Here is a 12506-nt window from a genome sequence, read left to right on the forward strand (position 1 = left end):
AACACAATTTGAAAACCACTGGCCTAGATAAGCTTGAAAGTCCCTTCCAGGCCTAACATTCTGCGGTCTGTTGCCTTTGGCACCAGAGTGACCTCAAATCTAAGGAGCAATTATAGGGTCTAGAACAGCACTACCAATAAAAATACATGAAATGAGCAAGTCATTACAAATTCACCAATAGCCATATTCTACAGAGTAACAAGAAATGGGTAAAACTCATTTTATGAACATACTTTATTTATGCCAGCATATCTACACAATTCAGCATGTAACCAACATAAAAAATGATAAAGGTATTTTACAAATTTACATGTGCTCAAAATCCAGCCTGTATTTTAAACTCGAAGCGCAACTCAGTTCATATTTGCCACATTTTAAATTGTTCAGTAGTTACATGTGACAAGGGGCTGCCACACTGGAAAACACAGACAGAGAACCTTAACTGGCTCAGAGCCTGTTCCTGAGTTACAAGAGTACCCTACACATGAATTTAAAGGGAAAGGCCTGCTGCTTCCTGTTTCCAGACTAGTGGATTGTAAGAAAGCATATGGGCCCACTTCTGTTTCCATCACCCCACGCTGCAGTGGCCACTGCTGTCAGGGTGGGGCCTTTCTATGTCACAGCATGTTTCACCACCAGTGACCTCAACTGCTTGCCATCTCACTTGCCTATTCCCCACTTCTTGCTGATTTCATATTACCTTTATTCCAAGATTTATTCTTTGTGAGTTTTCTCTAAGCCTTTCTCTGCCTTAGTTCTAGCACCTCCAGGAATCCACCTTGACCTTGAAGATTATTTGAAAAACCTGATTCATACCTAGTTCCTACCTTCTACCATCATCCCCATACACGTAATCATTTGCACGTAAAAGAAGTTGTTCAGTTAACATATTTGTTCAACATTATCCATATTATATCTTATATGTCGACCTAAGTTAACTTCATCTTTTAGATTTTATGCATAGTACTTTGCACTGAAAGACACAATATTTCTCTTCTGTTCATTTGTAGGAACAAAGATATGGCTGAGTATAATCATGATAGAACACTAAAATGCAATGAAGATGCTTTGCTGTTTCTTTGGGAAGAAAAATGAACATTCAGGTTTCACTGGTTATTTGTATACAGTTCAGGTTCATAGCCACTGGCTGGCTCCTATTGCAAATTTAAACTAAGGGCAGTACTTCAGATAGCATTTTCACACTTACAGTTCAAAAAACAGGAACAAAATCACTCTTTTGGTAGAAAAGCTTAGAAGAGTAGCAACTGAGAAAAATACCCATCTGTAATTTCATTTTTTTCTACCACTCTATAATTTGAATATAAACAATATACTTAGAGATGCCTATTTAAAACAATATTTACATATATGTATATATTACTGACATGTTTTTTCTATGTTTCAGGTTTGATAAATGATGAGAAGTTTTGCTATCATTTCCCAATTTTTCAGCCTGGATGGCTTAGATTTTTAGTCAACTAAATTATAATCACTAGTCTGAAACTATAGTAAAATAATCATCTCATTAAATGAGGTACATTTCTTTTTAAAGTGACTTTCGCCTCTGGGCCTCCTAGTAAAAGCTGTTAAGAACTCTCCTGCAATTGTACAAGTCCCTACTTTGGGCTTAGATATTGAGGTATTATCAATGAATTTATAATGTATAGATCAAAGTATCCTGAAATAGAGACACTCCATTTCTTGAAGCAAGGACACTTTTTTTACCAAAAGTCTTTTATCAGCAATTCTTTTATCCCCTGAGCACTTGCACCAGATTTTTTCCTTTTTTTCTTTCTTAGTTTAGGTATTCCCATTTCACAGATAAATGAATGAACACTGTGACCCTGGATGAACAGACCCAACAGATGAGAGTCAGAATGAGGACTTACATCTAGCACTCTACAACCTTGTTAGTGAACATTATTTTCCCAATAACGACCTGTGGTTGAGGGATGTCTCCTTAGCTATTTAAGCTCCAAAGAGATCCAGAGAGGAAATTTTTTTGATTTCCACAGAAAGAACCCGAACCCAACTTTCCTGGCCAGGACCTGTTTATCCCTAAAGGTGTATGTGTTGGTGTGTGAGCAGAGAGAGGGCTACAAAAAATCCCTTCCTATTTAAGATAATTGTTTGCATTTACTTGTACTTGAAAAACTAGTGTGGACGCTAGGCTAGACTGTGTGTGTATACGTGTATGTATGTATGTGTGTGTGTGTGTGTGTACACACACACACACACACACACACACACGCTACCCTCTCCTGCACCGTTCCCTGAGATACCCAAGGGGATTTCTCTGAATAGTGTATTGAGCAGAGCTGGCCAGCAGGCTGTGATTTGACATCTTTTGAATTTAGATCAGCATTTAAAGCAATTACATGCATATGTCGATACCACTTAGCTGACTTATCAGGCCCAGGGCCTTAAGTATGTCTCCAAACACCTCCAATCTGGTAAGAGAGGAGAATCATAGCCAAATATTCTGACGTGCTCACAAAGTCTTACTGCACTGAAATAATTTCAACTCTTTCGCCCCTGTCTTTCTGAGTCAGGAGGGGGATAAATGAAGCGGTTCTACTTCTTTGGGGTTCTCCGATGCAGACTCTCTGCAGTCCGTCTCCGTATCTCCGCTCCTGTCCGTACCGCAAGACAGCTTTCCCTCAATTTTCCTGAGATTTTCCAGATGCGGCTCAGTCGGGTTGGCTTCGGCCCCACTCCGCCTCCGGGCGTGCGCTCGGTCCGCGACCCCTCGGCGGCGCAAGTCTCGTGATTTACACCGAGTTCAGGCTCCTTTCCGCCAGCCGCGGCTGCTCCAGAAGCTCCGGCCTGGCTGTCCCGGGATTGCCAAGGGGCTCTGCGCAGTGGCAGGCGACGGCCGAGGAGCGCGCGGCGCCGGCACCCTACGCGCCGGGCGGGAGAAGGGGCGCCTCCAGGCGGTGGCCGCGCCCCGGGGGCGTGGCAGGCGCACTACGATCCCCCACGCGCGGCCTAGGAGGGTGGCCCGTGCCACTGCTCCCGGTGCGCCCCCTATAACTTCCGGCCGGAGCCCGAGCAGCCGCCTCTGAGCAGCCCTCTGTGCTCCGGCTCGAGCCCCGGCCAGTAGGCGGGGAGGCGGGGGCGTGACCGGGCTCAGAGGTAGGTGAGCCAGAGCGCGCCGCGCAGGTTAACAGTAGGGAAGCCAGAGAGGCAGCGACATCTGCGGGCCGGCGGCGCAAGGCCGAGAGGGGAGGCCCCCAGGACGCGGGCCTCGCGGCCCGGGGATGGCCGGCCCGCTTGCCAGCAGCGTCTGAACCCGGGCCCCCAGCGATGGTCCCCGGGCGCCGGCCCAAGAAGTGCCCCTGGCTGCGCGCTCACGACCGTCCAAGGGCAGGCGGCTCGGCGACGTCCATGTATCTTGGGTTAGGGTTTGTCAAGTCAACTCGAGCCACTCGAAGAACCCGGTTTCCCCATTGGGGAAAGTAATTGTTCCTTTTGTCTCTTGCCTCTTTAGAAAGTTACTCCGACACTTTTGATCATCCGTCCGGAGTAAGAAAGACTTAAAAAGACAGCGTGGCATGTCCCCGCGTGAGGGGTTTCCGGGGGATCCCATCAAGTAGGCAGAGCCAGAGCGGTGAGTCCAGCCAACTGACAATTCAGCCCCGGTAAGGGTTAAGTGCATCCTGCCGGTTCGGTTTACATGTAAATAAAGAGCAGCTGCTCCGTGCCGGCCCCGGCTGGCCCTTTTAAGTGTTTGATTGGTTGCCAATGACATCACCGCCCGTGTTCTAACACCAAGCACCCGAGGCGGCGTATGAGTAGCCCTCCTTAAAGAGACCAGGCCACGCCCTCAGATCCTCCTCCTGCGGCCTCCTATTGGCTGTGGGCTGCTGTGAGGTAACGGTCAGTTTATTCCGAGTTTCTATTGGTCCAAGGCGCCGTCGGTCGGCAGCTGGCCCACCCCCCTAGAACCGTACATTTACAGTGTAGGAAAAGAGAAAGTAACTATGTTGTTGCTGGAGATCAATGAAGCCGAGTGAATGGGGCTGAATGTGAGAATCCTTCCTGAAGCTGAGCGCCAGATGGTGGAGGGCTACACGGATATATGAAGTAAGTGGAAGTCACCTCGGCTACTCCTCGAGCTCAGGTGTGTTAGGCAGTGTGAGCGTGAGTGTGTATGCGTGTGTTTGCGTGTGGCGATGCTCACGGGGAGCCACAGCAGGTAAGGTTAGAGGGTTCCGGCTGTTGGCTCACGCTGCGCTGTGCGTTTACTCTCTCTGCAGTCTGTTTGAATTTGGGGCGAAGAAAAAAAAGGTTTGTTGGGATGCTTTGCGGCAGTTTTGAATGCCTGGGGATCGTTAGTGCGCTGTGTGGCGAAAGGAGACGGTAGGTGCCCCAGGAGTGGGGAAGGAGCGTCCCCTGACCGCTTAATTTTCTTTCCAGCCTCTGCCTAGAGGTGGATGGACGACCGGCCAGGGAGAGGGGGGTAGCTCGGTGTTTCTCGGGGAGGTTTTCTGAGCCAGTTTGAATGGTTTCACGGGCACTATAGACACCCGACCCTCTGCTGCAGGGATGCAGATCTCTTTCCACACTCCGTGCGTGGGGATCCGCGCACTTCGTGCGGCGGTGGCGAGTCCCAGACGGGGTCCCCGCGCACTCGCTGCTGCGTCCTTCTCCAAGAAAGGGGACTGTTGATCCTGGGACGGATTCTCCCAGGAAACAAAATAGCAGAGACTTTCCCCGCTCGATCTAGCTGAAAAACAGTTCGAGCTGCTGCTGGTAGAGTACTTGCTCTTAAAAAAAAAAAAAAAATACTACACCAAGGAGGGAAGAAAACAGGAAGGGAGGATGGGAGGGAAGGGGTTGGCTCCTTCGCTCCCATCCCAAGGTGGAGGAGAGAAACCTAAATCCATGGGGGAATCTGCGGGTGTGATGGGTGCGTGCCCGTGTGTGCGTGCGTGCGTGTGTGGATTCTGCCTGTGACAGTTGGGCTCTGTGTCTGAAAATGGTGACGGCCGTGTGTAGACAGATGACAGAGGATATTTTCCCAGACATCTCTTAAAGTTCGTTTAGGTGAGGGACTCTAGCACGAGGTTTGGTCTCTTTTCTGTGTGCCCGGCTAATAGAAGAGGGGCCAGCAGGGCCGCATTGTAGAGTGCCCCGGTGCCTACAGAGAGGAAGGAACTGTCCCTTTGCAGGCGTCCTCGGGAGACAGACGGGGTAGACCGGGTGGGCAACACTTTACTGCCTCTTTTAACAGTGACAGGCTAACTGGGAAGTCATCTTTATGAAATCCACCGCCCTGAAGAGGGGGGTATCCCTGTGGGATTGAAATATTATGCACAGTGCCTGTCTCCCGTTGAGAGAAGCGCTAGGATGCATCTGTGCCCGTGGGGGAAATGAAGGAGAGAGTCCAAGTGATCCTTTCCTTAAAAGCAAGAGTAGGGTTGTGGGGTGGGGGTGGCAAGAGGGCAAAGGGTGGCACCTCAGCCAGGGTTGGGGTTTCCAGACCTGGCTGAGGCCTGGGGCTTTGTTTTAGGACACCGGTTTGTAATGAAGGGGGAACTGCAGCTTAATTAATAAGAGGCTAAGAGGAAGCAGGGGAGGTTTTAATATAACTGTGTGTGCTTTTCAAAGGGCTCAGTCAATTGGAAAGCAAGAATAGCTCCCAGCTAAAGAGATTCACTTAGGGGGATACTTTCATTCTGATTTGCAGAAAGTTGACATCCGTCCCATCTCCCCTCACCCCCATGTATATTTAGCTGCTGTATATTTCTCTGAGCCATGCCAATGCTCTTGGTCATTCCTGTTCCTTTGCAGTGGGTAAGGAATTACATGGAAAGTATGCAAGGGTGGACAGTGGGTCTTTCCCAGTGAGTTGCGCTATAATTCTGCCCAGGAGGTGAGGCCCAGAATAGATACCTCTTAACAGCCATCCTTTCTGTCTTTGGAGTTTCCAGTTCTTTGTGCTTTTACCTTCTCTAAAGCTAAACTTCGATGCAGGCCTGAGAAAGGTTTTTCATCAACATATGCACGGACTAGACATTTAACCTTAGACTTAGTGACCACATAGCTGGCGTCTACAGATTGACATCCTCTTTAAATCTGTAAAAACGCGTTTCAAGCTTTGAGAGCAGCGTGATAAAGGGCACTCAGGACGACTTTGCTCAGAGGGATGCAGTGGCCTCTCCCAGGGATTGGATTAGACTGCCTTTTGTGTCACGTGACTTTATTCTTTCTTTCCCCCTCCCCTTCCTTACAGACTGTCTTGAGTTCTTCTTGAATTGCCAGTTTTCAGCCTCCTCATGCCTCCGTCTCCTTTAGACGACAGGGTAGTAGTGACACTGTCTAGGCCCGTCCGGCCTCAAGATCTCAACCTTTGTTTAGACTCTAGCTACCTTGGCTCTGCTGCCCTGGGCAGTAACAGCCACCCTCCTGTCATCGCCACCACCGTCGTGTCCCTAAAGGCTGCGAATCTGACGTATATGCCCTCATCCAGCGGCTCTGCCCGCTCCCTGAATTGTGGGTGCAGCAGTGCCAGCTGCTGCACTGTGGCAACGTACGACAAGGACAATCAGGCCCAAACCCAAGCCATTGCTGCTGGCTCCGCCACCACTACCATCGGAACCTCCAGCACCTGTCCTGCCACCCAGATGGTCAACAACAATGAGAACACAGGCTCTCTAAGTCCATCAGGCGGGGTGGGCAGTCCTGTGTCAGGGACCCCCAAGCAGCTAGCCAGCATCAAAATCATCTACCCCAATGACTTGGCAAAGAAGATGACCAAATGCAGCAAGAGTCACCTGCCGAGCCAGGGCCCTGTCATCATTGACTGCAGGCCCTTCATGGAGTACAACAAGAGCCACATCCAAGGAGCTGTCCACATTAACTGTGCCGATAAGATCAGCCGGCGGAGACTACAGCAGGGCAAGATCACTGTCTTAGACTTGATTTCCTGTCGGGAAGGCAAGGACTCCTTTAAGAGGATCTTTTCCAAAGAAATTATAGTTTATGATGAGAATACCAATGAGCCGAGCCGAGTGATGCCTTCCCAGCCACTTCACATAGTCCTTGAGTCCTTGAAGAGAGAAGGCAAGGAACCTCTGGTGTTGAAAGGTAACGTTCCCTTCCCCATCACACTCCTGCGTAGCCTGGGGTCACTCGGGGTTTTGTCTTAGACATACCAGCATTCTCCTTACCCTACCTCCCAAAGATCGAAATAGACTCTCTTCTTCTCGTCCCCCCTCCTGTGCCTGGTCTTAATTATTTTGTATAGTGACAGAAACCCAGCAGCATGGAACTGGAAGCCAGAAGACTTGGGTTCTGTTCTCAATTCACCTTCTAATTTGCATTGGGCAAGTGATTTCACCTCTCTGAGACTGTTCTCATTGTCTTAAAAAGGGGCTTTTCTAACACCATATGGTATCTCGAGTCATGCCTGGGCTGGTAGCTCTCTTTCAATAAATCACTAGTTGGAAAGTTATTATCTCTCAGACTTGACCCAAGTTGATGGAATTGAGGAAGCAGCCACTATGGTGAACTACAAGTAAACTTACAGGTACCGGGTTCTTTTTGTGGGAAATTCTTCCTCTTTCTCACCTCTGTGACCAGCTTGGATTTAATGTGGTTTAGAATGTGATGTGTCGAGGGGTAGAGATCCTTATTCTAAGGGTCCACAGTATAAGGTCATAAAAAATCTGTTGTTCTGCCACAGCTCTATGAGGACAGGGTCATTCTTATGAAATATTCTCCAATCCATTGTTGCCTCTGGCTTTACCTGACAACCATTGGCATCCTGTCACTAGTTTACACAATTATTACTCAGTGCAGAATAACTCTGAGGTCCTGGTTGCTGAACCCTGGCAGTGGGAATTAATTGCCCACCATTCTCTGAGCTCCTTCCACACAGTGTCACCTAACCTAGTAGGACAGCCTTCGCCCTGTGTCCATCCCCAGTGTCTTTTTGCCCTCAGATACCATTCATTGGGTCACTGTACCCTATTCTTTCTCTTTGGTGTCTTCTGTCTGGTGGTGGTGGTTCTAGATACAGTCATCTTCTCTTAAGTTTGAGCCAAGATACATAATCTGGGCCACATCACCAGCCAGTCTCCTGAACTGTGTTGACCACAAAGGGTTTCTCTGAACAGCTTACATATTTAAATTGCAACAGACCATTAAGGTGAGCAACTTAGTTGTTTTGTCTTTGTGAAAGACAGCTCTGCCATCCTCCTTCTGTTCTGCCCATTGATGCATTCCACCTTTCGTTGAGTAGCGTTCTTAGAAAAATGGTTCTGAATTCCTTTGATATAACCCCCTGCCCACCCTCCACTCCCGTCCCATTGGACTCAACTACCACAAAGGCCCAGCTTTCCTTAGGGTTGGGCTCTGATGGGAAGGATGGCATCAACAAGGTTGTATCCAGAGAGTTCCCACAGCACCTAGTCATTTTGTATTGTTGTTCCTGGGTTTTCTTGGGTTTACAGGTATGTTCAGATTTTCTCTGAATAGCTCTTTTATTGTTTTATATTCTTGTTTGGTTGACTTTGAGTGGTTCCCAGTAAGTTTAACCAGCTAGTGTTTTTTTCCCATGATCTTGGCTTGTCTTGTCCTTTTCAGATGAGAAAATATAACCGATACATTTCCCATTTGTAATAGTTTGTCTTGGGGAGCAGACAGAGGGCATAACCAATGGTCCTAATGGTTGTGTCTGCCCATGCAGAGTAGATGTGAAGAAAAAGCAGACCTTTTCTGATTTGAGGACAAGGCATGAAGCACACTAAGGTGACCCTGGAATTGAACATGAGGGGTGTTAGGAAAGTTGTAGCTCCCGTCTTCTATTTGGCTGTGGACAGAGTTGTGCACAGAGTTGGTTTGTCAGTCACTGAGAAATGAGTCTTCTGGGGCTACTGATGAAAGTGGGGTTCCACCCCCTTTCCTGTGGATGCTGCAGAGACTCCAGGCAGCCTGGGCTTGTTCCTCAGTGTCAGGGAGTGAGACTGCCTCAGTAGGGCGGGGCCGGACATGCTGCTGACCTCACCACTGGGCGCCTGGGCGGCCACTGTGAGGGCTCGTCATTTTCGGGTTGGTGAGGCACTGTGGCGGGCGACCTGGAAGACGCGCTGGTGGTAGAGGTTGGATTATTTGTAGCTTTTTCTTGAAATATTTGGGAATTTTGTTGAAACTAAACTAAATTTTGTTCAGGAGCCAAAGGGGTCTGTAATCTATTTTATGTATTGTTATCGTCATTGTAATTTTGTTCTCTTTGGGGAGAATAGCCAAATATTGAGACCACGATGGGAAAGAAGAGGGAACAGTACCAAGATGCTCCAGCTACCCTGTCCTCTGGGCAAACCAATGGTTAATACCATAGTACCATCGAGCAAGGATGGGTGGGCATCTTTCAGACATCATGGCCAGCAACTTCTCCTAGGCTCTTGAGTGGGTCAGTTAGATCATTCTGGTCTGGCTTCTCTGCTGAGGTTTATTCTTACTAACCCCAACCCTTGACTATGTCAGACTTTATTTTAGCAAGAGTGGAAGTGGTACCATTTTGGATCGAGTGATTTTTGTAGGAAAGATATGGTGGCGGGGGTAGTGAGACTCTTCAAAGGTAGAAACTTCTATGGCCTCGTTAACTTATTTTCGGAGATTTCAATACAATCTCGGGTAATTTATGGCTGGCCCACCTGCCGCCCTGGTGTATGTTTGTAAACACTGGTTGCTACCCTCCCTGTCCAAGTTTCATGTCCCCTGTCTCAATGCTGCGTTCTCTATTTTTGTTGCTGCCTGTCAAGTTGAGCGGCTGCTCAGTTACCATTTTAGTAATGCTGTGTCAGGTTGGGAAGAAAGTGATCAGAGGCACAGAAGCCCCTGAGATTAAGTTACTGTTCCAATTTACAGTCCTCTCTCCATTGTGACCAATGTCAGAATCCATGTTTGAGTCTCAGCTGCCAAAGAAAAAATGGCATCGGACCTGTGCCTCTCTCCAACCTGGAGAAATAAATGAGTAATTTGGGATTTGAGAAATCTTTGAAAGGATTATAATTTGTTTTAGCCAAAGTTAACTGTTAATATGATTGCTAACTACACTGAAAAAAGAAAGCTAGACAATTCTGGGCCTTCCAGAATGAGAGCTGTCATCTTTGCTATGATGATTATAAAGTTCCCAAGGTTGGGTTCAGGGAAATAATTTGTCGTTTAAGCAGGAAAGGATGAGCTACTGCCACCTCCTCCTTAGCAACAGTTTATGCCTTTAAACATTTTATTATAACATTTTTCAAATATATAGAAAAGTAGGAAAGAGTCTAGTGAGCACCCAAATATCTGTCACTAGTTTACACAATTATTACTCCTTTCCCTATTTGCCTTCTCTTCCTTTTTGGTTGAAAAAAATTGTAGAATAGACAATATTTTAATAGATTTAAATATATTTTATGTTATAACTTAATGTTTTAGAATTAATAAGGCTGAGGATATTTTATAGGGCAGTATGGACAACTTGTAATTCTACTATGAGTCACAGGTGGTCCGGTCTGTGGAGAAGCAGGCCTACCTCTCAGTGGGAGGACCCCAGGTGATAATCGGGGGTCCATAGCTCCCCATTCTGTACAGGTATGTCAATGTCCAGGCCTGTACTTTCTCTCTGCTTTCACAAAATGGACTGACAGGCTTGCTTCTGTACTAGAAACAATTGAGGGCAATAGGAGGAGAGAGAATTACTTAAGGAGGCTGATACATAGAGACCATTGGATAACGTCGGGGAATAGACTCTTATACTATAAACTTTCCATCATAATTCCTGAGAAATGAGCAAACAGACTGCACATTCCTCCATAGCCAATGAGGATTCTGATGTAAACACTTACAGGCAACATTGAGTTTGACCACAAAACAAATGGCTATGCTCAGAAATCGGAGACCCTGTGAAAGTGTTTTTCTGTTTTGTTCTGTGGGGGTACAGGTTTGCCTCTTGTCTCTCAGGAATGTTATGAAGATGTGTCTATATTCTTAAACTTACTGTTGTTATTCTGAACCTCTGTTTAACACTCAAACATGTCAATCATGAGCCCTGTAGCAAATGTTGGCGAAATTCAGGCAGGACTTGGGATTCAATCTTTCTGAGTTCCTAGTCTTGGTTCCCCCACTTAATGGGCACATTGCTTAATCCCTTATTTTCTTCGTTTCCTCATTTACGAAAAGAGGATCTAACAGTAGTTATCTCATAGTGTTAGTTTAGGAATACAGTGAGCTAATCTAGACATAGTTCCTCATACATGGTAAGCACTAAAAAATGTAACTTCATATTATTATTACTATTCGTTGAACAGGGATGATGGTGCCACTAAAAAGGACAGTTTGGGCTCCTTTTCTTTTTTATTTATTTATTTATTTTTAAAAATTTTTTTGGCTCCTTTTCTAAAGGAGTACAAATAACAAACTAGGTACAGCAAAGTGCGTGTGTGTGTCTGTGTGTGTATGTGTTGCTATGGTCTAAAAATAATTTGGTGACTGTTTGCTAATTTAAGTAGCATCCAGTTGGAGTGCCAAGTAATTACAAAAACATGTTGGGTCAAGAGGCCAGAGTAATTTGGGCCTATCCTAGAATTATTTATTTGTAGGGGAATTTGTAAAAATGTGATGATAAATTTGTCCAACTAATGTCCCATAAGTCAATAGTGAAAGCATAAAACTGTTAAACTTTGCTTTTCCTGGCTCTCCCCAGGCTGATTTATTTTTGGAATAAGGATTATAGTCTGACTATAAAAGGGGAGATGGAAGGAGGGGGCAGTGTGCTTCCCGTTGAAAAGTTCTCGAAGCTTTGAGTCAGATGAGAGTGCGTTTGAAGGAAGGAGGGAAGTCTTGCAAAGTACTGCTCGTTTCTTCAAGTGAGTCGTTATACTTCTGCTGAATTGGCTCATGGTTGCCTGTCCTCTCTTGGACATACTGCCCTCCTTCCTAATTAAAATATAAGTGGAGAGAGATAAGTGAGATCTCTCCCTGTTGCCGCCCTTACTCCGACTGCTCCTTGTATGCTGGGTGCCCAGCAGAATGGAGTTTAGCTCCCTCATTCCTGGCTCCAAAGCTAGGCTTTTCCACTGTCTGTCCATAGGTGTCCTTAGGCAACTCAGATTACCTCTCAGATCCCCATTTGTTTCCATTGTAAAATAGGGGTTATTTCAATATCACAGGGCAAACTGAGATGACATATATCAAACGCCTGGCACGTAGACAGCTCTCAGTAACTCAGGCTCCTGGGCCTCGTTCCCCAACCCACATGCCCTTTCAAAACCTCTTACATTAGACAGTGAGGGTGGTTTGTTTGGTTGTTTGCTTTTTGTTGCAGTTTGTTCTAGGTACAGTATTATGGGAGCATGTTAAGTATGAACCATGTGGCCTTACCAGTTTGGATCAGTTAAGTTAAACATCTGGCTTGTCAAGGACAAGTTCAACAAACTCCTCTGCTGGCCATGAGAGCTAATGATTTTGTATTAGAAAAGGCAGGCTCAGGGAAGGGAGGTTTGACAAAATCA

At 46.5% G+C, this 12506-nt stretch overlaps 1 protein-coding gene across 1 annotated transcript in view; it reads left to right on the forward strand.

Annotated features, from left to right (window-relative positions):
* The first annotated feature begins 271 nt into the window (after positions 1–271).
* Positions 272–12506, forward strand: part of DUSP10 (dual specificity phosphatase 10) — a 38288-nt gene continuing 26053 nt past the window's right edge. Inside the window, exons 1-2 of the mRNA XM_066237887.1 lie at positions 272–4086; positions 6239–7092. Coding sequence (XP_066093984.1) covers positions 6282–7092 — 811 coding nt within the window. The 5' untranslated portion in view covers positions 272–4086; positions 6239–6281. The remainder of the gene's footprint in view (positions 4087–6238; positions 7093–12506) is intronic.

The sequence above is a fragment of the Saccopteryx bilineata genome, chromosome 1, assembly GCF_036850765.1.
Source record: "Saccopteryx bilineata isolate mSacBil1 chromosome 1, mSacBil1_pri_phased_curated, whole genome shotgun sequence".
In the NCBI taxonomy this organism is placed as follows: domain Eukaryota; kingdom Metazoa; phylum Chordata; class Mammalia; order Chiroptera; family Emballonuridae; genus Saccopteryx; species Saccopteryx bilineata.